General features: G+C 39.8%; 1 protein-coding gene across 3 annotated transcripts in view; it reads right to left on the minus strand.

The window, feature by feature from the left end:
• Positions 1-2,534: 2,534 nt before the first annotated feature.
• ATRNL1 (attractin like 1) overlaps positions 2,535-25,691 on the minus strand; it is a 1,099,511-nt gene continuing 1,076,354 nt past the window's right edge. For all 3 annotated transcript variants that reach the window (XM_084633632.1, XM_084633634.1, XM_084633633.1), the window contains exon 30: positions 2,535-4,525. In XM_084633632.1, coding sequence (XP_084489758.1) covers positions 4,401-4,525 — 125 coding nt within the window. In that variant the 3' untranslated portion in view covers positions 2,535-4,400. The remainder of the gene's footprint in view (positions 4,526-25,691) is intronic.

A 25,691-nucleotide genomic window follows, 5' to 3' on the forward strand; every position in this document is an offset into this window, starting at 1 on the left:
TAAGCCTCAAAATACCCCCTTTGAGTTGTTGTTTTTGTTTAAATCACCAGTTGACTGATAGGGAATCTGACACAAAAAGACTAAGGCACACATTTTCAAAATTAGCCTCAGATTTTGGATGCCCAAATTGAAACACAAGGGGCCAGATTCACCATTGTGCCCTCCTTAATCTGGGTATGGGTGAGAGATCCACTTTGCAACTCCCAAATTCTGGCCCTGCTCCAAATTGCTGCAGCTTGCAACAGCTCTTGATGAGCCATTATATGGCACAGAAGAGGTCACAAAATAGCTCTACTCAACTAAACACAGGATGATCACTGTGAGCAAAGATGGCAGAAGCAGGTCTATGGAAAACAAATGGAAAAAAAATTCATTAATATGAGAAGTCTGAAAGGCTTTATCTAGGGTTCTGGTTATTGTTCCTACAAGCAATATTTATTTGTCAGATGTATTCAAAATAGCTTTAGTGTCTACTGGCTTAGATGTTTTCCTACAGATTATCAACTGACGCAAGCATCAGTATTTCACATCAGGAAACATTGCATCCTCGAGGCTGAAAAGTTAAGATCTATTTATTTTTTACATGACTGAATAGAGACTGAACATCCAGCCAGATTATTTTAGGGACTGAGCCAGAGATCGAGCCAGGTGGTGCTTGACCTGCAAGGACGCTTCGTCCATTTGAGATTTGTCTTCAAGATGATTTCCTATATAAATACCAAACACAATCTTGATAAGATGGCTCACGTGAAAAATGAGAGAGAGCTTAATATTTTTAACAGAGACTTTACTTTTATTGTCCAGAAACCCTTCAGGTGGTTTAAAAAAAACCTGGTAATCAAATTACTTACATAATGACTGTGTAATCTAGATGAATACTGTCAAAGTTATTAGGCCTAAAAATTGAACTGTTGTTAAAGTGATCCCAAAATTCTTACCCTCAGGATTCCAGACCTACAATGTAAATTGTTTGGGAAATTAATCATTGCTGCTGATTTTATACATCAGACTCTATATATCAAGATCCAAACTTTTCCTATGTTCTACATTTTTGTTTCTACTATATAAATAGAGGGCCCCGCTGTGGAAAAAAAATGCAGTTAGATATAAATCCGAACTTGCTTAGTTAAAGATATATGTCTGTCTCTTACAAAGAAATATAGTTAATAGAACTCATTACATTCTGAAGTGTAACTTATTTACACAGACTATATTCAAGTAGCTTCATGAGAAGGTACACACACACACACGAGAAATGGAGAGATTGGTTCACCCATGCTACAGTATGAGATATATCTGTTACTTTGCTTTGAACAGTAATTTGTAGCTGTGAATTTCTCCCCAGAAGTATCAATGACTGGTTTGCAAAGAAAATAAATACAGATATCGAATCCTGATGGTCAGAATTTCACCACAGGGCCACTATTCAAACAGTTTTTAGCCCTATATTTTTAGTTCAACATAAATCACACAAAAGTTACAAAGGGCCACTCAACATTTTCTGAATTTGATCTAGAGTTCAAAAAATACTCTGGGAGCAGAGCATTGAACATTCTTAAGCATAAAGCAAATGAGAATATCTGTCACCCAGTGTACAGTGGTCACCATTAAGAGTCAGTATTTGCCAACAATTGGCATAGTGTGGTATCTGAGACACATCAGTATTTTCATAGATCTAAAACAAAGTAACCATAGTTACTGAGATACTGTGGTTTGATTCCTGTTACAATTTTCCATTTAATGGCAACCATTAATTTAATATTTCTCTTTAATGCACTTACTTTTACTAATTTGTACGCACGCTGGGAGAAGAAAAATCAAGAAGGTGTTAGAAAAAGTACTCTGAATATAATGAAAATGTTGAATGACCCCATGACACTGGTACTTTACTTGAACAATAAAAACCACATGTTTTAACTGATAGCTTAATAAAATGCCTAATGAATATCTGCCCATCTCAAGTGCTACAATAAACATTATAATCCATTTAAATGTGAATTTACTTTTCAAGTAACGTCAAACTCCAGGTGACCACAGGTAGATGCAATTCCCACGTGGGGGATTCCAGTCAGAGTAATTGCTCTGTAGAATACATGACCTGTGTACCATGGGTCTCAGGTACACATAAAAAACTGTATATTTCTCATGTGTAATATTTAGACAGAAAGATATTACAGAATTAGGGAAAATTTCCAGACAAGTGGTTTATTTCTTTGCTTTTTGAATGGCTAATTCACCATGCACACCAGTTCTACTGGCTTATTTTCCCTGAAGCAGCTCTGCATTAGAACTAACATAAGGAGCTATTTTCAGAAGACACTTTTTTCCAGGTTTTAAGTAGCATTGACTGAAAATTTGCAAAAGAATCTTTAAAAATGAATCTTAGGTTTTAAGAAATAAGGGAGTGAGGTTAGAACAGTCAATAAAAACACAATATCATGATGACATTATTTTAGCTTAAGAATGTCATATTTTAAGATAGGAAAATACTGAAACAATCATGCCAGCTAAGGAATAATTATAGCATAATTCATAAATGTACAATTTGTCAAAACAATATAGCAGTCATGGTAAGATGCAACCTAATAATCTTGTACAACCATTCCTTTTAATATTTATTTAATTTTTACATTCAATCCTCATCCAAATTAAGCAGGATAGTTTTATGTATGAATGGCATTACAAAATAAACACTATCAACTCACAACAGGGGTTTATGACTGCTGCTGTACCACCATGGCATGCAAGTAACTATGTAGTCAATTGTAAACAGTAAAATGTCATCACCTTCCTAAAATAAAAAAGAAAATGAAAAATACAGCTATAGTAGTAAACATCAATTATCTTTTTATATCTTTCATATTTACCAAAACTCTATCATATACAAGAGGCATTTATACCTCTGTGGCTCTCTCCTACATTAGCACCTTGGCAACCGTGGAGGTGATAAACTTCACTTCCAAGCAAGATCTAACAAAACTATTGGTTTCACATAAACCATCATCAATGTTTAATGCATAAAGGAGAAATAAGACCCATCTGCTACCTCCCCCCCTTAACAGTCTCTTTTTCTTTTGCTGTATTTCAGAATTATAACTAACTGAAAATACAGTGACGAGGGCCATATGAAGCTGTTTGTTGGAGCTTTTACCATGGTAAACAAGCTCCTGTAAGCTTATTAGACTAAGGCCTACTAGAGAGGATGCTTTTCTGTTAGCTTTTTTGTTGTTGTTGAGCATTGATTTGGTGAGGTCCCATATTGGAGGGATGATCTGAGAACCAAAATCACGCTGGCTTTTGGAAGTTTATTATTATATGTATTTTGTATGCAGGATATTTCTTGAAATAGGATGAAAGTGAAGATCAGATGAAATTCTGCAGCTGGGAAAGGAAGGTCAGAAGAATATCATAATGTATTATTAATTATTATTATGGATGGGTCAATGTGCTGTTTGAGGTGCAACCTTTTTGCTGGGAGGTGAGGACAATGATTTACAGTCACTTTAGAAAATTACAGTGTTGAAGCAAAAGCAGGTATACTGCTGCAAAGTAACAGCAAGTTAAACTCTCCTTAGGCTTGCAATCTTGGAGAGAGCTTTTGGAAAAAAAGGAAACTTGATTTCAGGACAGCATTTTCCATGCTCCATCAGCTCTGATAATTAGTTGGTATAGAAGACCAACATGTACTCTTTACAGTACATATCAGTCGGAATTCTAATAAACTTCTTATGAAGTCCACTCATCATCCTGTTGTAGCCTAGATTGCATGTCAGGGCCTTTAGGAACATGTGTACCATGATATGCTTTAATCAGGTTTTTATATGATATGATCATCAAAATACATATTTGCTTGGCTACACCTACATACTGCTTAATTCAAAATCTGCCTTCAGATTTGGGCAATGATAAAACAACCCCTAAATCCACATCAGCATCTTCAGTTCCTGCTTTCTGTAAGAGTATTTTAACTCCCATTAAGAGAAGAAAACTGTACAATTCTCACCATTACATTAAGCTCTACAAAAATGTCTTTTAGTTTCCTGTGAATAGTTTAGTTTTCAATTATACAATTCCCTTCTACATTACAAAACAATGTGTAGTCTTTCCTAGATGTACTCAATATCCACCCCGCTGCAATATATACTCAGCATCGAGACAAGTATTTAGTTTATTTCTAAATAAACTCATCAAATAGACTCATATTTGCCATAAGGTTGTTCTGCTGTGGGGAATAGCAGGCTGCAAGTGTGAATATAACAGGAAACATTACTTATCATCATCATCTTCGTCATCATAATCCATAGGTTTGCCTCCATAAAAACTGAGGCTGTAGTATAGCTTTCAATGGAAGCCATTTAAAAGGAAAACATTACAGAATGTACAAGTACATTTTCTGGACCTCAGACACAAGTTCCTTGACGTGTTGAAAGATGATGTTTTCGATTTCTGATTCCTGAACTCTTATCTTTACAGTCTGCAGGCTTCTGTTGGGAAATGTCTATCAATGCACTTGCAATTGCAAGACCTGTAAGAAAAATAAAAAAAAAACAAAACAAAACACAATTTAGTGCCCAGTGGTGAGAAGACTTCCACAGCATTGTGTCGGTTCCTTTCATGTCCAGTCTTTTGTACCTTTCCAGTAAGTCATCGGCTATTTCAAAGTGAGATGGGAAGCTAACAAACATTTTCCTATGATCTAATATGTTTTTCTTGTAATCAGGAACAAAAGGGGGGGGGGGGGGAAGTAGTGTGGTGTGGTGATAGGGTGCTAGGCTGGAAATGAGAAGGCCTTGGTTCCATCTTTTCTCTGCCTCTGACCTCCTATGTGACTTTGGGCAAGCCACTTCACCACTCTGTGCCTCTGTTTCCTTTGTTTGTCTTGTCTACGTAGACAGAAGTTCTTTGGGACAGGGACTGTCTTTTACTATGTGTTTCCACAGTGCCTTGCACAGTGGGACCCTGAGTTCAGATGAGATTTTAGGTGCTACTGTAATATAAATGACAACAACAAAACGTAACTTGTCATTTTTTTTGTAAACAGTGTGAGCATGGTAGAAACCAAGTAAAGCCTTAGGGCCAAATTCTATTCTCAGTTATACTGTGTGAAACCTTGCAACACTTGTTTATCAAAGAAACATATTGGTAGCTGCTTGCAGTCTGTCCATACTTCGTGTCTGCAACTTGCTAATACATGTACTAAAGTAAAAGCTACATGGATTGTGGAAAACCAAGTGCAAGAAAAAGTGACAGACAACTTGTAAGCATCTACAAACCTTTTACGTAGCAAGTAACTTTAATACTGAAGTTCATCTGTATAAAAACACTAACAGAATTAGCCTAATAGTTTAAAGAGAAACGGATGTGATAACATAGTAGAATGAAGAAGCAAACTACAATATTTCACTGGAACTGTAATCAAAGGATGTTTTTAGTCCAAATAGCTTTAATCAAAGAAAGAGACCAGCTTTAAGAAAACCATTAAACACAGCCTCAGCAAAGCAGACAGACATTTTTAATACAAAACATGTACTTTCTTTATAAACTTGTCCCATTCCCTTGGCCAGTGGTGTGAAATTGTTAATGGCTTTGGGGAATTAAAAATAAGGATGAAGATGAAAAAATGATTTGATCTTGGTATATCAGAGGTCTTATCATAGGAGACATAAAATCAGAGAAATTATAGATGGGTTGTTAACAGATAGTAAAACATGATAGTAATAGTTTATGTAAAATATTAACAGTAACAACTCACAAAAACACATTGTTTTATTTTTCAAACTCTGATAGAGTAATTGATTCTTGATTTCACAACATTCGGGGACCAATATAACCATAACTAATTTAAGTAATATTGACAAACACAGTAAAGGCTTCCCCTTAGAGCTCACTCAATGCTCCTTAGTTGCATACAGTGCCACTGCTAATCCACTCTAGGACCTTTTAAGATAGCTTCCAGTATTTGTAACAAATAACGTGTATTATTGCTTTTACATGGACTGAGTTTTATCTATCACAAAATCCAATTTTAAGTGTAATTCCTCACACATTATCTCACTGCATCACCTAGCTGATTATAAGTGACAAGATATAATTTTCAGTGTTTCTTTGTGACTCTAAAGTCTGCTTTACTTACATCAAATAAATTGCGAGAAAGAAACCAAGTGGTTCAGGTTGCCGATATACTGGAAATTCTGTGCTAATCCAAAACTGTAATAGTATCTTCCCTATCTCACAAAGATGTTGCAAGATTTAATTAGTTAATGTGCATACAACTCTGAAAATGCAAAGTGCTATATGCTGTAGAAGTGTTAAGTACTATTATCATTTTTCAGTTTCAGGATATGCAAGGGCCAAGATTAAGTAATTTTTCACACACACACTCATTTCCTGGCATTAGTTAGCGATCCCTAAAATTTGACATTGATAAATGAAATTATAAGCTATCTTTGAGGTACCTTTAAAACATTATCAATAGCTGGTGTAACTAAAGCCAGGGATAAAATCTAAGTGACATTTTTGATGCTTCCCTATATGTGACTCTGTTTTTAACAGCTAGGCTTAGCTAGTATGTTAAATGGATTGTATATTAGGAGGAAAACACTTCTTCCAATTATTCTTATATATATATATATTTTTTTAGTATGCTTGGTTGCATGCTGCTCACCCCACTCTGCATAACTAACATATAAGAAACACTGTTTCCTTCAAATCTAATGCTTCATTCTGGGACATGTTGGCATGCTGTTAGAGTTCCATTAAAATCAGGTCACTCCAAAAGATCATTTTTCAAAACGTCACACAAATCATCTGATGAAATTTACTTATTGTGTTCTCTAGGCCCAGCACAGTTCCTTGTTATCAAAGCAATACAATTAACTAGGGGAACAATTCATTATTTCAGACTGGCGGTCTAAAGGAATTTCATTTACCAAGTCAAGATGATGCACAGATGCTGCAGGCAAGCAGAATTTACATCAAAATACAACTGAAGATTTGATTAAAATGCTGGGGTTTAAATATTTATTGTAAACTTCACCTTTATTTTGTAGACTTTTGTTCCTAAAATGCCAAAAATCTAATATATTTAAGATGATTAAAGCTGGAAATGTAAATCCTATGATGCTCAACATCTGTCACCTCCAGTTTCACGGCCAGTTTAGTTTACCTGTGTTCTTTAGATATTAGGCTTTATCTAAACTAGAGACTTTACAGAGGCAAAGCTGGACTGAGGCAGCTGCACAGCTGTAAGATCTCTCATGTAGCTGCTCCATGCCGATGGGAGAGGATTCTTCCGGTGACATGCTTAAACCAACCCCAATGAACACCTATGTCGGTGGGAGAAGCTCTCCCGCCGATGTAGCGCTGTGCACACTACCACTTATGCTGACGAAACATATGTCACTCTGCGGGGTGTTTTTTTCACACCCCTGAGCGACATGAGTTTTGCTGACGTAGCCTTAATATGTGCCAAACCACAACACTATCTCATTTCTTCTTATCTCTCGGTAGGGTGTCAGTAAAGAGCATCCACGCACAGGGAAGAACCTCTAATGATCTGAGGTCTGGAAATTCAAGTCCAGTCACAGAATTAGTTCTATTTCTTAGTCCAATTTGTTTTAGCTGCATAGAACTACGTCAGGTTATTTTCATAATCCTTGCTGGAAAAAACAATCTTTAACTTGTTTTACAGATATGTATGGAAAGATAATTAAAAAGGGAGCTTGGCCAAATATGTCACTGTAAAGTACGTAGGTTTTTAAAGAAAAATGCATTCATAATGAGAAAAAATATGAGAGAATACAATATGAACTTGGTTATCTTTTTTTAGAAATATAATCTTTCCTAATGGAAGTTAAATGGTAATAGTTGATTGTCAAGCAGTAGCTGCCTAATCATAAAATTACTGGTGGGTGGGTATGCTGCTGTTGTTTTAACAATTACGTAAAACAATTAATAAGTACAGGAATAAAATACAGCACATCAAATGAGATTGCCTTGCAAAGTGCATTCCCAATTTGTATACAAACACAGCACTTTAATTTTGCTTTTCAACAAAAGCCTCTGAAAAGTCATTCATTCTGAGATACTCTCCTCCCAGTCTCTGTAAAAACAGGCACTACAATATATTTTAATTTTCCAGCAAAACAGCTTCATTAGGCGTGAAAGGTTAATTGCAGGTTTAAGTGCAGTTCAGGGAACAGTGCATGGGTCTGTATTGAATAGAACAGTCTGCTACAGGAAGACTGAGCACTATAAACTGTTTGCCCTGCTCAAATGTTTTACTACCTCATTTACTAACTGTCTTTTTTTACTGCTTGTATTTGTAGTTCTCCTAAGCCTTTAATAGCTATAGTTTTATTTCACTGTAATCAGATTTAAATGGAAATACCCATGCTGGGATGTTTAAATGTTTTGCTAGAGTGTATAGAGCTACATACGAACTGATGTAAGACTACACTATCTCTTAGAGTAAGAAACTGTTTGCAGTGTTGTTTGTAGCCTTATTGATCTTAGGATAGGAGAGAGACAAGGTTAGTGAGTTAGTATCTTTTATTAAAAAGAAAAGGAGTACTTGTGGCACCTTAGAGACTAACCAATTTATTTGAGCGTGAGCTCACGAAAGCTTATGCTCAAATCAATTGGTTAGTCTCTAAGGTGCCACAAGTACTCCTTTTCTTTTTGCGAATACAGACTAACACGGCTGTTACTCTGAAACCTATCTTTTATTAGCTCAACTTCTACAGGTGAAGTTTTTGAGCTACACAGAGCTCTTCTTCAGGTCTGGGAAAGGTAATTAGAGTTTCAAGGTGGAACAGTTTGTTAAGCATAAGCAGTTAACACATACTGCAAGAGACAATTCAAGATGAAGTGAGCAACTAACACCTCTGCAGTCTTAGTACAAAGGAGGGTTAATGAGTTACAGATTTTGTGTCTCATTAGAACAGCTAGTGTTGCTACTGAGTCCATAATTTTAGTGTCCAGCAGACCTATGAATTTAAGCTCCTAACCTTGTCTTTTGAAGATGCTGGCCAGATTTCCTGTGAGGACACGGACTGAGAGGTCAGATATGGATTGATCATCTTGTGAGAAGTATTTGCCCCTAGGTGATAGGATGTCTTTGTCTTCATTTTTTCTGTGTGAGTTCATTCAAAAGCATAGCAATTGTTTGGTGTCATCCACATAGTTGTTGTTGGGGCATTTGATACACTGGATGAGGTATACCATGTGTTGTGATAGGCATGTGTAGGACCCGTGGGTCTTGAAAGGTATGTTGTGGGGGGTGTTGATCATCATAACAGTGGAAATATGTCTTCAGATTTTGCATCTGTTGTTATGACAGGGTCTGGTGCTGCTTTGAGTTGGTCAGTCCCAGTCTGCTGGAAGCTTGCTTCTGACGATGAGCTTGGCGAGGTTGTTGTTTGAAGGCCAGAAGAAGGGATTCATGAAAGATTTCTTTCAGGATGTGGTCCCCATCAAATATGGGTTGTAACTGTTCGCTGATATCCTATATAGGTACCAGTGTGGTGTAGTAGGTGACTACTAGGGGTGTGCAATTGGTGGATTTTTTTCCCTCCCATATTGAAGCAGGTTCTCTTGGGGTGGCCTGTTCCATGATGGGACCTACTTCTCTGGTCAAGTGGTGGTGTTTGGTGAAGAAGTTTTTTATTGTGTTATTCTGTGGTATCACAGTACATGGCTGTAGATAACAAACTTCTTGACGTGTCTGGGGTAATGAGTGGATCTGTGAAGATGAGTGCGGTGGTTCATGCATTTCCTGAATATAACTGTCTGTGGGATTCCATTACTGAAGTTGATTGTGGTTGCCAGGAAGTTGATGCTGATGTAAGAGTGTTCTAGAAACAGTTTGGTGGATGGGTGGTGGTTATAGAATTCGTGATGGAAATCTATAAGGGAGTTTAGGTCATCGGTCCAAAGAATGAAAATATCACTGATGTATCTCAGGTATATCACTGGTTTTGTGGTGCATTTTTCCAGAAATTAACATGTTAAAACTTGGTCTTATTTGCTGGCAAATTTAAAATTTTTCCTCTATAATTAATTTTAATGAAAATATTATTGAGTTCATAAATATGCCTTTTGTTAAAATTGATGGTGTTAAAGATGATCTGCTATGCATGACTATCCAGATAACTGAAAAACATTCTTCCATTTAAATATATATTATCGGGAGATAAAATTCTAGATAAATGTCTTCATTAGATTAAACTGTAGGCATTTTCATTGTTATGTAGAACCAGACCATCTATAATGTTGAGGACACTACAATAACTAGAGCTCAAAAAGATCAATTAGGTTTGTTTGCTATCCTAACAAAAAAAAAAAGAAAAAAGAAACTGGTTAAGGTCACATGAAGCAATGAAAACAGAACGACAGCATTGTGACTGAGGTTGAGAGATTTACAAGAGAAAAGACTGGGTCAATAGTATGCTATTAAACCAACAGTTTCAACCTTCAGCACTTTGCACTGTTACTTCAGTTTCATTTGTTGACTTTTTAAAAAGATACTGTACAAGCTAAGGTTTCAGAGTAGCAGCCGTCTTAGTCTGTATTCACAAAAAAGAAAAGGAGTAGACTAATGTGCCACAAGTACTCCTTTTCTTTGTACAAGCTAAGTGTAGTAATGGACAAAGTGTCATTGCATTAGTACAATGGACTCATTTGCATCACACAGCCCAATGCCCACTAAAGCTCATGCAAATGGATCTAAACAGTTTTAAAACATACTGAGTAAATGATGGGAATTACTACCTGTAATTCCATATTGGGAATTTTAACTGGGTTCTGCCCTTTTTTTATTATTTCAGGACTATAAAGCACTTTTTATATATGGAGATATCTTGGTTCATCAAATCCAAACCATTTAGTGCTTTTTTCAGTTATATCTTAGTTTGATATAATGGTTCACATTCCTTGTTAACCTGTGTGAATGCATACTGAATCAGCATACATTCATTATTTAGAGTTAGGAAACATATACTGAATCAAAAACTATATTGCTTGGGAGTTTAACTTTCAAAACAGATGATGATACAGGTGTTTCTGGGCATTCACTGGAACTATTCTCTCATCCTTTCTCTGAGACATTGCACCAAGAATATTTCTACCTAGTTCTGATGCTCAGGTGGAATTTTAAAGATCCAGTGACACTTCTAAAGGCAATAGCTCCTACTTCGTCATTAACACTCTTTTCTCAATTAGAGGACAAAGGATTGTCTTGAAATTAATTTACACAACTGAGGGCCACAAAGGCCAGGGTGTTCCTACCACAGACTTCCTGTGTTACCTTCAGCAAGTCACTTAACTACCTTATGCCTCTGTGAAACAGGGATAACACTTTTCTCTTATGGATCACAAAGGTGTTGTGAGTCTACATTAAAAAATAAATTCTAAAGCCCTTTGAGAGCTCAGTCATAAGATGTTACAAAAATGCATTATTTTTATTATGTTTTAATGACATTAATGTGAAAATCACATACAACTGCCAAACCAGGTAATATTCAACTATTGAGGGTGGGTGTCAGTGTGAAAGCTAACTTGGGTGAGATACATGCGCATACCTGAGATGATTTGCATAGATTAAAAAAACTCCACAATAAGCCCAACACCCTCCAAACCCTAATTTACTTTTAAATATCTTCTGCTTTCTGATATCTTCATGGGCTGCCTGCTGGGTCCCTGTTACCTAGGCAGCAGTGACCATGAGATGGTTGAGTTCTGGATCCTCACAAAAGGAAGAAAGGAGAGTAGCAAAATACGGATCCTGGATTTCAGAAAAGCAGACTTAGACTCCCTTAGGGAACTAATGGGCAGGATCCCCTGGGAAGCTAATATGAGGGGGCAAGGAGTCCAGGAGAGCTGACTGTATTTTAAAGAAGCCTTATTGAGGGCGCAGGAACAAACCATCCTGAAGTGCAGAAAGAATAGCAAATATGGCAGGCAACCAGCTTGGCTTAACAGTGAAATCTTCGGTGAACTTAAACTCAAAAAGGAAGCTTACAAGAAGTGGAAATTTGGACATATGACTAGAGAGGAATATAAAAATATTGCTAGAGCATGCTAGGGTGTAATCAGGAAGGCCAAGGCACAACTGGAGTTGCAGCTCACAAGGGATGTGAAGGGTAACAAGAAAGGTTTCTACAGGTATGTTAGCAACAAGAAGAAGGTCAGGGAAAGTGTGGGACCCTTACTGAATGGGGGAGACAACATAGTGATAGATGATGTGGAAAAAGCTGAAGTACTCTCTGGTCTTTTTGCCTCAGTCTTCACCGACAAGGTCAGCTCCCAGAGTGCTGCACTGGGAAACACAGTATGGGGAGGACGTGAGCAGCCCTCAGTGGTGAAAGAACAGGTTAAGGACTATTTAGAAAAGCTGGACATGCACAAGTCCATGGGTCTAGATCTAATGCATCCAAGGGTGTTGAGGGAGTTGGCTGATGTGATTGCAGAGCCATTGGCCATTATCTTTGAAAATTCGTGGTGATCGGGGGAGGTCCCGGACAATTGGAAAAAGGCAAATATAGTGCCCATATTTTAAAAAGGGAAGAAAGAGAACCTGGGGAACTACAGACCAGTCAGCCTCACTTCAGTCCCCGGCACAATCATGGAGCAGGTCTTCAAGGAATCCATTTTGAAGCACTTGGAGGAGAGGAAGGTGATCAGGAACAGTCAACATGGATTCACCAAGGGCAAGTCATGCCTGACCAACCTGATAGCCTTCTATGATGAGATAACTGGCTCTGTGGACACAGGGAAAGCGGTGGATGTGATATATCTTGACTTTAGCAAAGCTTTTGATATGGTCTCCCCAGAATATTCTTGCCAGCAAGTTACAAAAGTATGGATTGGATGAATGGACTATAAAGTGGATAGAAAGCTGGCTAGATTGTCAGGCTCAACGGGTAGTGATCAACGGCTCAATGTCTAGTTGGCAGCCGGTATCAAGCGGAGTGCCCCAGGGGTCGGTCCTGGGGCCAGTTTTGTTCAACATCTTTATCAATGATCTGGATGATGGGATTAATTGCACCCTCAGCAAGTTCGCAGATGACACTAAGCTGAGGGGAGAGGTAGATATGCTGGAGGGTAGGGATTGGGTCCAGAGTGACCGAGACAAATTGGAGGATTGGGCCAAAAGAAAGCTGATGAGGTTCAACAAGGACAGGTGCAAACTCCTGCACTTAGGAAGGAAGAATCCCAGGCACTGCTACAGGCTGGGGACCGAGTGGTTAGGCAGAAGTTATGCAGAAAAGGACCTGGGGATTACTGTGGACGAAAAGCTGGATATAAGTCAGCAGTGTGCGCTCCTTGCCAAGAAGTTCAACAGCATATTGGGCTGTATTAGTAGGAGCATTGCCAGCAGATCGAGGGAAGTGACTATTCGGCACTGGTGAGGCCACATCTGAAGTACTGTGTCCAGTTTTGGTCCCCCCACTACAGAAGGGATGTGGACAAATTGGAGAGAGTCCAGCGGAGGACAATGAAAATTATTAGGGGGCTGGGGCACATGACTTACGAGGAGAGGCTGAGGGAACTGGACTTATTTAGTCTGTAGAAGAGAAGAGTGAAGGGGCATTTGATATCAGCCTTCAGCTACCTGAAGGGGGGTTCCAGAGAGGATGGAGTTAGGCTGTTCTCAGTGGTGGCAGATGACAGAACAAGAAGCAGTGGTCTCAAGTTGCAGTGGGGGAGGTCTAGGTTGGATATTAGGAAACACTATTTCACTAGGAGGGTGGTGAAGCACTGGAATGGGTTACCTAGGGAGGTGGTGGAATCTCCATCCTTAGAGGTTTTTAGTTGGTGTTGGTCCTGCTTTGAGCAGGGGATTGGACTAGATGACCTCCTGAAGTCTTTTTCAACCCTAATAAATTCTCCGATTTTCTAGAGTAACCAACTAACACACTTTCCCCATTAGTTATCTTCAAAGATGAGGGAACAGCAAGAAGACCTAATGCCTGGCTAACCCTTAACACACTTCTCCAGAAGAACAGAGACATCAAAAGAATTTTTGAGAACTCCTCTTCTTGCTTTGTGTGTGTATGTTGTGGGCTGGTATTGCCTGTAGAATTAGAACAGCTTGCAAATAACAACTGGGAAATCACTTTGGGCAAGTGACCCCATAATTTCCCATTTCTTGAGGGATGATGGTAACTCCTTCTCAGCAAAATATGGGAAGACAATAAAGACAGCAGGGAATATGTCTTTTTATTATATACATAATTTACATTGAAATAAATAAAAATATGGGACAGTGTCCATACAAATAAATAATAATTAATAATACAAGAATGGAGGTCAGTGGTGATATGCTAGTAGATAGGACAGCTGAGGTTCCTTTGTGTCTGACTTCAGAGAGATACTTCCAAATCCTTGTTACTTTGGTAGCCACCATCTGTAGTAGGCTAAACACAACCTTACTCTTATAGTAGACTTATTTTTCAGGGGAATGAGCTGCCTCTTGTCAATCTGCTGGGATTGAGGACAGTTACAGTTCAGGGTCCTCTAAGAAATTTGCTGATTCTGTCAATTTGCAAGATACAAAAGCCAACAGTTCTGGGATAAGGCAAATAAAATAGCAAGCCTTAAAATATTTGGCGACGCACTATACAAATATCCTTGTGCTCTGAGGGGCCTGCTGCAATTTCTGCATACAGTCAGATGCTGCTTTCCTCCAGCCAGCCAATATGAGACATTTCTAGTCCACTCCAACTCCTTCAGGAACAGGGGTCTAGATGTACAATTAGTTATAAAACAGAGTGAATATGATAGGACTACAGAACATAACAAGCGTATAACATCAGTATATCTAGGGGATCTTCAAAGGGGCCTCAAGGAGTTAGGCACCTAATTCATATTAAATTCAATGGGAATGGGGTGCCTAATTCACTTAAATACTTTTGAAAATCTCTCCCATCATGAACTTTTATGGCTGCTGCCTTTTCCTCCTCATACTACACTCCCCATACCCTACTATGCATCTGTAAGATAAATTTTAAGCTCTTCTAGGTAGAGATGTAAAAAGAAAAGGAGTACTTGTGGCACCTTAGAGACTAACCAATTTATTTGAGCATAAGCTTTCATGAGCTACAGCTCACTTCATCAGATGCATCCGACGAAGTGAGCTGTAGCTCACGAAAGCTTATGCTCAAATAAATTGGTTAATCTCTAAGGTTCCACAAGTACTCCTTTTCTTTTTGCGAATACAGACTAACACGGCTGCTACTCTGAAACCTGTCATTTTGCTAGGTAGAGATGTGTCTTTGTTACACATTGGTAAGGCACCCGGCATACCTATGTTACTGTATAAATAATAATAATATTTGAGCACAGTTGGACCTACAACACTTGAAGACTAAATCAGCATTGGCAGCATTTTTCAGGTGTTTTCTTGTCTTTTCGTCCAGAATTTACTTCCTAGGTCAGAGACTGGTAAAGCTAGAACACAGGAGGGAATTTCAAGCATAACAGCTGTATCTGAATGCATGAATTATGATGTTATGAGCCACATCTGATCTTAAAAAATGCCAGATATCACTTATCTGACTAAATCTGGAAGAGGGAAAGACAACTTCAGGTTGTGATAGGAAAATGATTTTGTCTTGCTATGATGTTCAAGTACATTATTCAATTCTTTGCAATTTATTCTGGTGGCCTACTTAGGAAACTTGACATCATTTGTGTAGTCGTATTTATTACATTATTGATTCTTCAACTTCAAAAGAGAAGTTATGGTCTGCTGGAGAGGATATACCTCACAGTGTGAAAGTGACCAATTCAAAACCCTGCAATACCTAGCCTCAGACATTAGGACTGGATTAGGATTAGTATGCCTAGAAGTAGACATTTATACATATAATAATGGCTCCTGTAGCTACAATAGTTATCAATACCCAAGCTTCAAGTATTAAACAGATCACCATGTGTGGTCAGGAAAGACATTCTTTTCACACAATATCAATAATTAGGAGCATTATAAGCAGTCTGTTGTCTTTATCTGAAGTATTTTACATTGGCCTCCATTACAGACAGGATACTACTCTTGTTAGACTATTAGTCTATTCCATGATGGCATTTGTACCTAGGCACAAAATGATGATAAAAAACGAGGACAGGCTTAACTCTTAATTTCATTGCTTTTGTCAATAAATAGATATTTTACATGACATGATAATAGATTGTATGAACATTTTTATATTTTACATTTAATTTTTCAATGTCAGTGATGAGTTTTGCATCTAATCAACCATTACATTTTCTGTCATGCATCTACCTCTTGATTATGAGCTGGAGTTTTAAACAGGAGTCTCAAAAACAAATTGCTTATATTTCTTGGGAAAAAGCATATGTTATAATACACAAGAAAGGTGTACAGTGAACTACAGTAAAAAACTATCAGTCACAATAAAGCAAATCATCTGTAATTTATCTATATTTTTCATTTTTAGCAAAATAAATTGTTTTTAAGAGTAGAAAATTAAGAACTTCTAAAATGAGGAATCTGTCCAGAACCTTTAAAAACCTCAAACTAGTTAAATGGACATGTGGCCTACAACTGTATACTTGTTAAAAATGCATGTAATTACATAGATTTCATTGCACAGCAATGTTCCAAGCATGTTGTTTCCATCTAAATTATTAAAATTCCAGTTTGACTATGTCTCTACTCAGTAACATTGAATCAGTTACCCTTGTGTTATAAAAACATCTGTATTCTCCTGATATGCAGCACTTCAACTTGTTTTCAAGAAAAATACTATAATTTGCTACTCTACAAGAATTTGGTGAGATGCATTAATTGTGCAGGAATCTAATTTGGTCCTGTGAACCCCTTTTTGCAGAAGAGGAAACTCTTATTTGGACTGATGACAAAGTACTATTTTCACCAACTTTGAGTTAAACCAATGTAAATATAGACCAGTTAAAGTGTAAACACAAATTAAATTCTAAATGCTTCTGCTTAGAAGTCCAAATAATACCAAAGGGGAAATTTATGAACCTCTTTCTTGGTCGAGGCACATTTTGGTTTAACCTTCCACAAAACACTGAGTATCTCCTCAATATACTTTTAGTTTCTCGTATAGATTTCCAAAGCAGAGGCAATGGGAAAAACACATTTTGCTAGGATCCTGCATATGAAAGAGAGAAAACCGAATATATAAAAAATCATAAATGTTCATGAATCATGGAACTTCAGACACAAAATTTAGAGCTCCGTTTTTATCCAGATCAGTTCATCCGTGTTGGTGATTTTAACTGTCATTAGAAAAACTAAAGCCTTGCTAAAAATGGTTAACAGGATGAACAACAGTTAGACACAGATATGTCTTGTAGCAACGGGATATGCCAGAGACAGCCCTGTATTACAATGCTGAAGTATAATTTCTTTTGACTTTTACTAATGATGCTATTCCACAAATCTGATCTTTGATGCCGTTCTTTTATTTTTATTTTTTTCCCCAGTCCAGCTATTTCCACAGTCTCTCATTCTCACTACAAATGAATGCTGTGTGTATATAGAGCTGCACTCAAATTTGACTATAAATGAGTATTTAACCAAATCCTGATATCAGAATTTTCTGAATAACTCTTCAAAGATCCACGGGAAAATGAATTGTTCAGACGTGACACTGTTCTACGCGAGTAATAATTAGTATTGTAACTTTGTCATTTCTTATCCCTCTTCTTTGTGGCCAGATCTGATATGTTTGCTGGCATCGGTTTGGAGGAGGAGGGGAGAACATCCCGCTGCCTTTTGGTCCTTCCTACTAACCCTCTCACTTTCTTCTTTGCTCTTTATGTCAGACGCTCTCACTGTGATTCCTCTGCCCCAATATCAGATCCCTCTTCTGCTCAGGATGGAACAACAGAACCCTAGAAAACTACAGGCTTAAGGTTTCCCTATAGGGGCCAATCCTACTCCCACTCAAAACAATAACCATATTATTCCCAGGAAGCAGGATCAGGACAGTAATATCTCAGAACTTTGCTTGTTGCTGTCCTCACTCTTGCAAATCTGTACATTACAAGTGTTATTTTGCTATCTACAAAATTTGTTTAAAAGGACAGTGATGAATACCTTTGTGCAAACAAATTATCATAGAGGTGTGTTGAGATTCTGGTACACTGGTTTAATCATCAGTAGATATTCTATCTGCAGTACTTTTTCCGTAATGTATGTGCTCTAACTCATATGTTCTGTTTTGTGAAGTTGACTAACTACTGGAAATGTTTTTTGAGTCTGACATCCTGCTGCAATATATCATTGCTTTATCCACTATTTGGCTTTGGCCAAATAACATTTCCAGTTATTCAGTATTCAGCCAAATTCTACAGTTAAACATTAAGCACATCCCTAGCTACGTACCCTGCAGCCACTGTAACAAACAAATGATCTAAGAAATGTGATACAGAATTAAGTCATAGAGACAGACAGTGCCTAGAATTTTGAAAGATATGTTGAAAGCAGATTACTGAGATGACACCTTCAGGGTTCCAAACATTTGTAATGCATGGCTAGTGAGATTTTCTGCCTCCGGTAATGCCTGACACTCAGGAAAAAGAGAGCCAATGCCCTACTCTCGACCCTGGGCAAGTCCCTTAGCAAAGATGGCACAACCTCATACAGTACATTGATTTTACCAATTCTAGCAGAAAAGCCTATGAATATGGTTAAAGGCTTGAACCACAAGAACATATTCTACCAGAGGAGCTAATATATAAGAGAAAAATGTTACAAAACAAACATTTTATACAAAAGGCCCTTTCAGAGCATGTGCATTCAGAGTAATTACGTGAGATATTCTGTTTTTGAGAAATAGTATACGGGCCTGTTCATCTAGTTGTTTTCCTGAATCTCTTGTACTGTACAGAATACATTGTATTAGAATTTTGACACGCAAGAAGGCATTGTTGAACAAGTCTGATCCAAGTTCAGATTAATGAGTCAGAGCAAGGTCAGCAAACATGCAGCGTGGGGCCCAACACTCACATCACCGTAGACTAGTGTTCCGCAAACTTGGCAGTGTGCCTCCCTAGTGAGGGGCAGAGGGTTGTCTGGGGGAGGGGCGCAGTGGGACCCAGGACCAGCCCCCACGTGGGGGTGGAGAGGGAGCACTACCCAGCCTGACTCTGCCCCTAGCTGTGGCCCCAGCTCCACTCCCAGTCCCTGGCTTGGCCATGATTCCACTCCCGGCCCAGGGGGTAGGGTGGGGTGGGATGGTTGGGGGCGTGGACATATTCAATTATTGGTAAGAGGGGGCGTGAAAGGAAAAGTTTGGACACTACTGCCTTAGACTTTTATAAACATAAAAAGTTTTTTTAAAAAACCCCCATAAAACTCACAGGCCTAAAGAAAAGTGGAATCTCACACACATTGTGCTGGCTTGTGTATTTCCAATTATTGAAACCTCACACCATAGCGACCCTTTTCCTTGGCAGATTGTTCTATGATGCTGTCCAGCTCCAACCTCACTGTCACATCTTTCGCAATTGCAAGGAGAGCAAGCTCACTCAGCCATACCTGTGACAGTGTTGAACGCACGGAGTTTTTAATATGTCAGTGTGCTCATTGCATGGTCAGCACTACAATTGGTGTGAGCTTTCGTGAGCTACAGCTCACTTCATCGGATGCATCCGATGAAGTGAGCTGTAGCTCACAAAAGCTCATGCTCAAATAAATTGGTTAATCTCTAAGGTGCCAAAAGTACTCCTTTTCTTTTTGCGAATACAGACTAACACGGCTGTTACTCTGAAACCTACAATTGGTGTGGTGAGGGAGTCGAAACAACATTTCCATTTCTGGTAGAACATCAAGAGAACTTGACACTATGAAATTCAAGTAGCTCTGGACTCCATGTGACAAACTGAACACCTCTGTGTCCTTTGTAAAATAATACATCTTGAAAGAGAATCTCCTGAACCAAGTCTAAAGAAAAATATGAGTTTTTTCCCATGAGATTAAGAATTTCCTCCTTTGACTCTTCTGAAGTTAGATTCTGAAGTCCCTTGGGATGTAGGAAGCCAAATAGAGTAGCTCCCTCTTGAAATCCCTCACATAAAACTGGTTTTCAGACTAGCAGCTGTGTTAGTCTGTATCTGCAAAAAGAACAGGAGTACTTGTGGCACCTTAGAGATTAACAAATTTATTAGAGCATAAGCTTTCGTGAGCTACAGCTCACTTCATCAGATGCACAGAATGGAACATATAGTAAGACATATATATATATATATATATATATATACACACACACACACACACATACAGAGAAGTTGGAAGTTACCATACAAACTGTGAGAGGCTAATTAGTTAAGATGAGCTATTATCAGCAGGAGAAAAAAAAAACTTTTGTAGTGATAATCAAGATGGCCCATTTAGACAGTTGACAAGAAGGTGTGAGGATACTTAACTTAAGGAAATAGATTCAATATGTGTAATGACCCAGCCACTCCCAGTCTCTGTTCAAACCCAAGTTAATGGCGATCAACAGGTTATCTCAAGTGCTTATATACAAATGCACAAAGCCTTGGAAACAAGCAGGGAGAACTGGAGGTCCTGGTGATGTCAAGGAACTATGACGTGATCGGAATAACAGAGACTTTGTGGGATAACTCACATGACTGGAGTACTGTCATGGATGGTTATAAACTGTTCAGGAAGGACAGGCAGGGCAGAAAAGGTGGGGGAGTAGCCCTGTATGTAAGGGAGCAGTATGACTGCTCAGAGCTCCGGTACGAAACTGCAGAAAAACCTGAGTGTCTCTGGATTAAGTTTAGAAGTGTGTGCAACAAGAGTGATGTAGTGGTGGGAGTCTGCTATAGACCACCGGACCAGGGGGATGAGGTAGATGAGGCTTTCTTCCGGCAGCTCACGGAAGCTACTAGATCGCATGCCCTGATTCTCATGGGTGACTTTAATTTTCCTGATATCTGCTGGGAGAGCAATGCAGCGGTGCATAGACAATCCAGGAAGTTCTTGGAAAGCGTAGGGGACAATTTCCTGGCGCAAGTGCTAGAGGAGCCAACTAGGGGGGGCGCTTTTCTTGACCTGCTGCTCACAAACCGGGTAGAATTAGTGGGGGAAGCAAAAGTGGATGGGAATCTGGGAGGCAGTGACCATGAGTTGGTTGAGTTCAGGATCCTGACGCAGGGAAGAAAGGTAAGCAGCAGGATACGGACCCTGGACTTCAGGAAAGCAGACTTCGACTCCCTCAGGGAACGGATGGCCAGGATCCCCTGGGGGACTAACTTGAAGGGGAAAGGAGTCCAGGAGAGCTGGCTGTATTTCAAGGAATCCCTGTTGAGGTTACAGGGACAAACCATCCCAATGAGTCGAAAGAATAGTAAATATGGCAGGCGACCAGCTTGGCTTAATGGTGAAATCCTAGCGGATCTTAAACATAAAAAAGAAGCTTACAAGAAGTGGAAGGTTGGACAAATGACCAGGGAAGAGTATAAAAATATTGCTCGGGCATGTAGGAATGTTATCAGGAGGGCCAAATCGCACCTGGAGCTGCAGCTAGCCAGAGATGTCAAGAGTAACAAGAAGGGTTTCTTCAGGTATGTTGGCAACAAGAAGAAAGCCAAGGAATGTGTGGGCCCCTTACTGAATGAGGGAGGCAACCTAGTGACAGAGGATGTGGAAAAAGCTAATGTACTCAATGCTTTTTTTGCCTCTGTTTTCACTAACAAGGTCAGCTCCCAGACTGCTGCGCTGGGCATCACAAAATGGGGAAGAGATGGCCAGCCCTCTGTGGAGATAGAGGTGGTTAGGGGCTATTTAGAAAAGCTGGACGTGCACAAGTCCATGGGGCCGGACGAGTTGCATCTGAGAGTGCTGAAGGAATTGGCGGCTGTGATTGCAGAGCCATTGGCCATTATCTTTGAAAACTCGTGGCGAACCGGGGAAGTCCCGGATGACTGGAAAAAGGCTAATGTAGTGCCAATCTTTAAAAAAGGGAAGAAGGAGGATCCTGGGAACTACAGGCCAGTCAGCCTCACTTCAGTCCCTGGAAAAATCATGGAGCAGGTCCTCAAAGAATCAATCCTGAAGCACTTGCATGAGAGGAAAGTGATCAGGAACAGCCAGCATGGATTCACCAAGGGAAGGTCATGCCTGACTAATCTAATCGCCTTTTATGATGAGATTACTGGTTCTGTGGATGAAGGGAAAGCAGTGGATGTATTGTTTCTTGACTTTAGCAAAGCTTTTGACACGGTCTCCCACAGTATTCTTGTCAGCAAGTTAAGGAAGTATGGGCTGGATGAATGCACTACAAGGTGGGTAGAAAGCTGGCTAGATTGTCGGGCTCAACGGGTAGTGATCAATGGCTCCATATCTAGTTGGCAGCCGGTATCAAGTGGAGTACCCCAAGGGTCGGTCCTGGGGCCGGTTTTGTTCAATATCTTCATAAATGATCTGGAAGATGGTGTGGATTGCACTCTCAGCAAATTTGCGGATGATACTAAACTGGGAGGAGTGGTAGATACGCTGGAGGGGAGGGATAGGATACAGAAGGACCTAGACAAATTGGAGGATTGGGCCAAAAGAAATCTGATGAGGTTCAATAAGGATAAGTGCAGGGTCCTGCACTTAGGACGGAAGAACCCAATGCACAGCTACAGACTAGGGACCGAATGGCTAGGCAGCAGTTCTGCGGAAAAGGACCTAGGGGTGACAGTGGACGAGAAGCTGGATATGAGTCAGCAGTGTGCCCTTGTTGCCAAGAAGGCCAATGGCATTTTGGGATGTATAAGTAGGGGCATAGCGAGCAGATCGAGGGACGTGATCGTTCCCCTCTATTCGACATTGGTGAGGCCTCATCTGGAGTACTGTGTCCAGTTTTGGGCCCCACACTTCAAGAAGGATGTGGATAAATTAGAGAGAGTCCAGCGAAGGGCAACAAAAATGATTAGGGGACTGGAACACATGAGTTATGCAGAGAGGCTGAGGGAGCTGGGATTGTTTAGCCTGCAGAAGAGAAGAATGAGGGGGGATTTGATAGCTGCTTTCAACTACCTGAAAGGGGGTTCCAAAGAGGATGGCTCTAGACTGTTCTCAATGGTAGCAGATGACAGAACGAGGAGTAATGGTCTCAAGTTGCAGTGGGGGAGGTTTAGATTGGATATTAGGAAAAACATTTTCACTAAGAGGGTGGTGAAACACTGGAATGCGTTACCTAGGGAGGTGGTAGAATCTCCTTCCTTAGAGGTTTTTAAGGTCAGGCTTGACAAAGCCCTGGCTGGGATGATTTAACCGGGAATTGGTCCTGCTTTGAGCAGGGGGTTGGACTAGATGACCTTCTGGGGTCCCTTCCAACCCTGATATTCTATGATTCTATGATTCTATGATTCTAATGGTATCTAGTTTGCATATTAATTCAAGCTCAGCAGTTTCTCCTTGGAGTCTGTTTCTGAAGCTTTTCTGTTGCAAAATTGCCACTCTTAAATCTTTTACTGAGTGGCCACAGAGGTTGAAGTGTTCTCCTACCGGTTTTTGAATGTTATGATTCTTGATGTCAGATTTGTGTCCATTTATTCTTTTGCATAGAGACTGTCCGGTTTGGACAATGTACATGGCAGAGGGGCATTGCTGGCACATGATGGCATGTATCACATTGGTAGACGTGCAGGTGAACAAGCCCCTGATGGCGTGGCTAATGTGACTGGTCTGTCTCCCAAGATCTGGGAATCCTGCACGCCCCATCATCTCAGGCATTGGCATCCTGACAGCAGGATTGTCTGGCTATGTGGACTCTCTCCTCAGGCCCTATGCCACCAGCACTCCCAGCTATCTTTGAGACACCACTGACTTCCTGAGGAAACTACTATCCATCGAAAACACCCTCCTGGCCACTGTGGATGTAGAAGCCCTCTACACCAACATTCCACACAAAGATGGACTACAAGCTGTCAGGAACAGTATCCCTGATAATGTCACGGCAAACCTGGTGGCTGAACTTTGTGACTTTGTCCTCACCCATAACTATTTCACATTTGGGGACAATGTATACCTTCAAATCAGCGGCACTGCTATGGGTACCCACATGGCCCCACAGTATGCCAACATTTTTATGGCTGACTTGGAACAACGCTTCCTCAGCTCTCGTCTCCTAACACCCCTACTCTACTTGCGCTACACTGATGACATCTTCATCATCTAGACCCATGGAAAAGAAGCCCTTGAGGAATTCCACCATGATTTCAACAATTTCCATCCCACCATCAACCTCAGCCGAGACCAATCCACACAAGCAGTCCATTTCCTGGACACTACTGTGCTAATAAGTGATGTTCACATAAACACCACCCTACACCAGAAACCTACTGACTGCTACACTTACCTACATGCCTCCAGGTTCCATCCAGGACACACCACACGATCCATTGTCTACAGCCAAGCTCTAAGATACAACCGCATTTGCTCCAACCCCTCAGACAGAGACAAACACCTACGAGATCTCTATCAAGCATTCTTAAAACTACAATACCCACCTGCTGAAGTGAAAAAACAGATTGACAGAGCCAGAAGAGTACCCAGAAGTCACCTACTACAGGACAGGTCCAACAAAGAAAATAACAGAATGCCACTAGCTGTCACCTTCAGCCCCCAGCTAAAACCTCTCCAGCGCATCATCAAAGATTTACAACCTATCCTGAAAAATGATCCCTCACTCTCACAGATCTTGGGAGACAGGCCAGTCCTTGCTTACAGACAGCCCCCCAGCCTGAAGCAAATACTCACCAGCAACCACACACCACAACCACTAACCCAGGAACCTATCCTTGCAACAAAGCCTGATGCCAACTCTGCCTACATATTTATTCAAGTGACACCATCATAGAACCTAATCACATTAGTGACGCCATCAGGCGCTTGATCACCTGCACATCTACCAATGTGATGTGTGCCAGCAATGCCCCTCTGCCATGTACATTGTCCAAACTGGACAGTCTCCATGCAAAAGAATAAATGGACACAAATCTGACATCAGGAATCATAACATTCAAAAACCGGTAGGAGAACACTTCAACCTCTGTGGCCACTCAGTAAAAGATGTAAGAGTGGCAATTTTGCAACAGAAAAGCTTCAAAAACAGACTCTAAGGAGAAACTGCTGAGCTTGAATTAATATGCAAACTAGATACCATTAACTTGGGTTTGAACAGAGACTGGGAGTGGCTGGGTCATTACACATATTGAATCTATTTCCTTAAGTTAAGTATCCTCACACCTTCTTGTCAACTGTCTAAATGGGCCATCTTGATTATCACTACAAAAGTTTTTTTTTCTCCTGCTGATAATAGCTCATCTTTACTAATTAGCCTCTCACAGTTTGTATGGTAACTTCCAACTTATCTGTATGTGTGTGTGTGTGTGTGTGTATATATATATACACATATACACACACACTTACTATATGTTCCATTCTATGCATCCGATGAAGTGAGCTCACGAAAACTTATGCTCTAATAACTGCGCTAATCTCTATGGTGCCACAAGTACTCCTCTTCTTTTCACATAAAACTGAATCTTGAAAGTGACTTATCAGATGAGAACTTCAAACCTATTTCAGCAGGCTGACTGCTTTGACCTGCTCCATTGCTGACCTGCTCATCTTGGATCTTTAGTTTTGCTCCTTTCAAGTTAATCTACAGGGTTTGGGGGTTTTAGATCATTTA

The sequence above is a fragment of the Lepidochelys olivacea genome (assembly GCF_965140295.1).
Source record: "Lepidochelys olivacea isolate rLepOli2 genome assembly, chromosome: 7".
NCBI lineage: Eukaryota > Metazoa > Chordata > Testudines > Cheloniidae > Lepidochelys > Lepidochelys olivacea.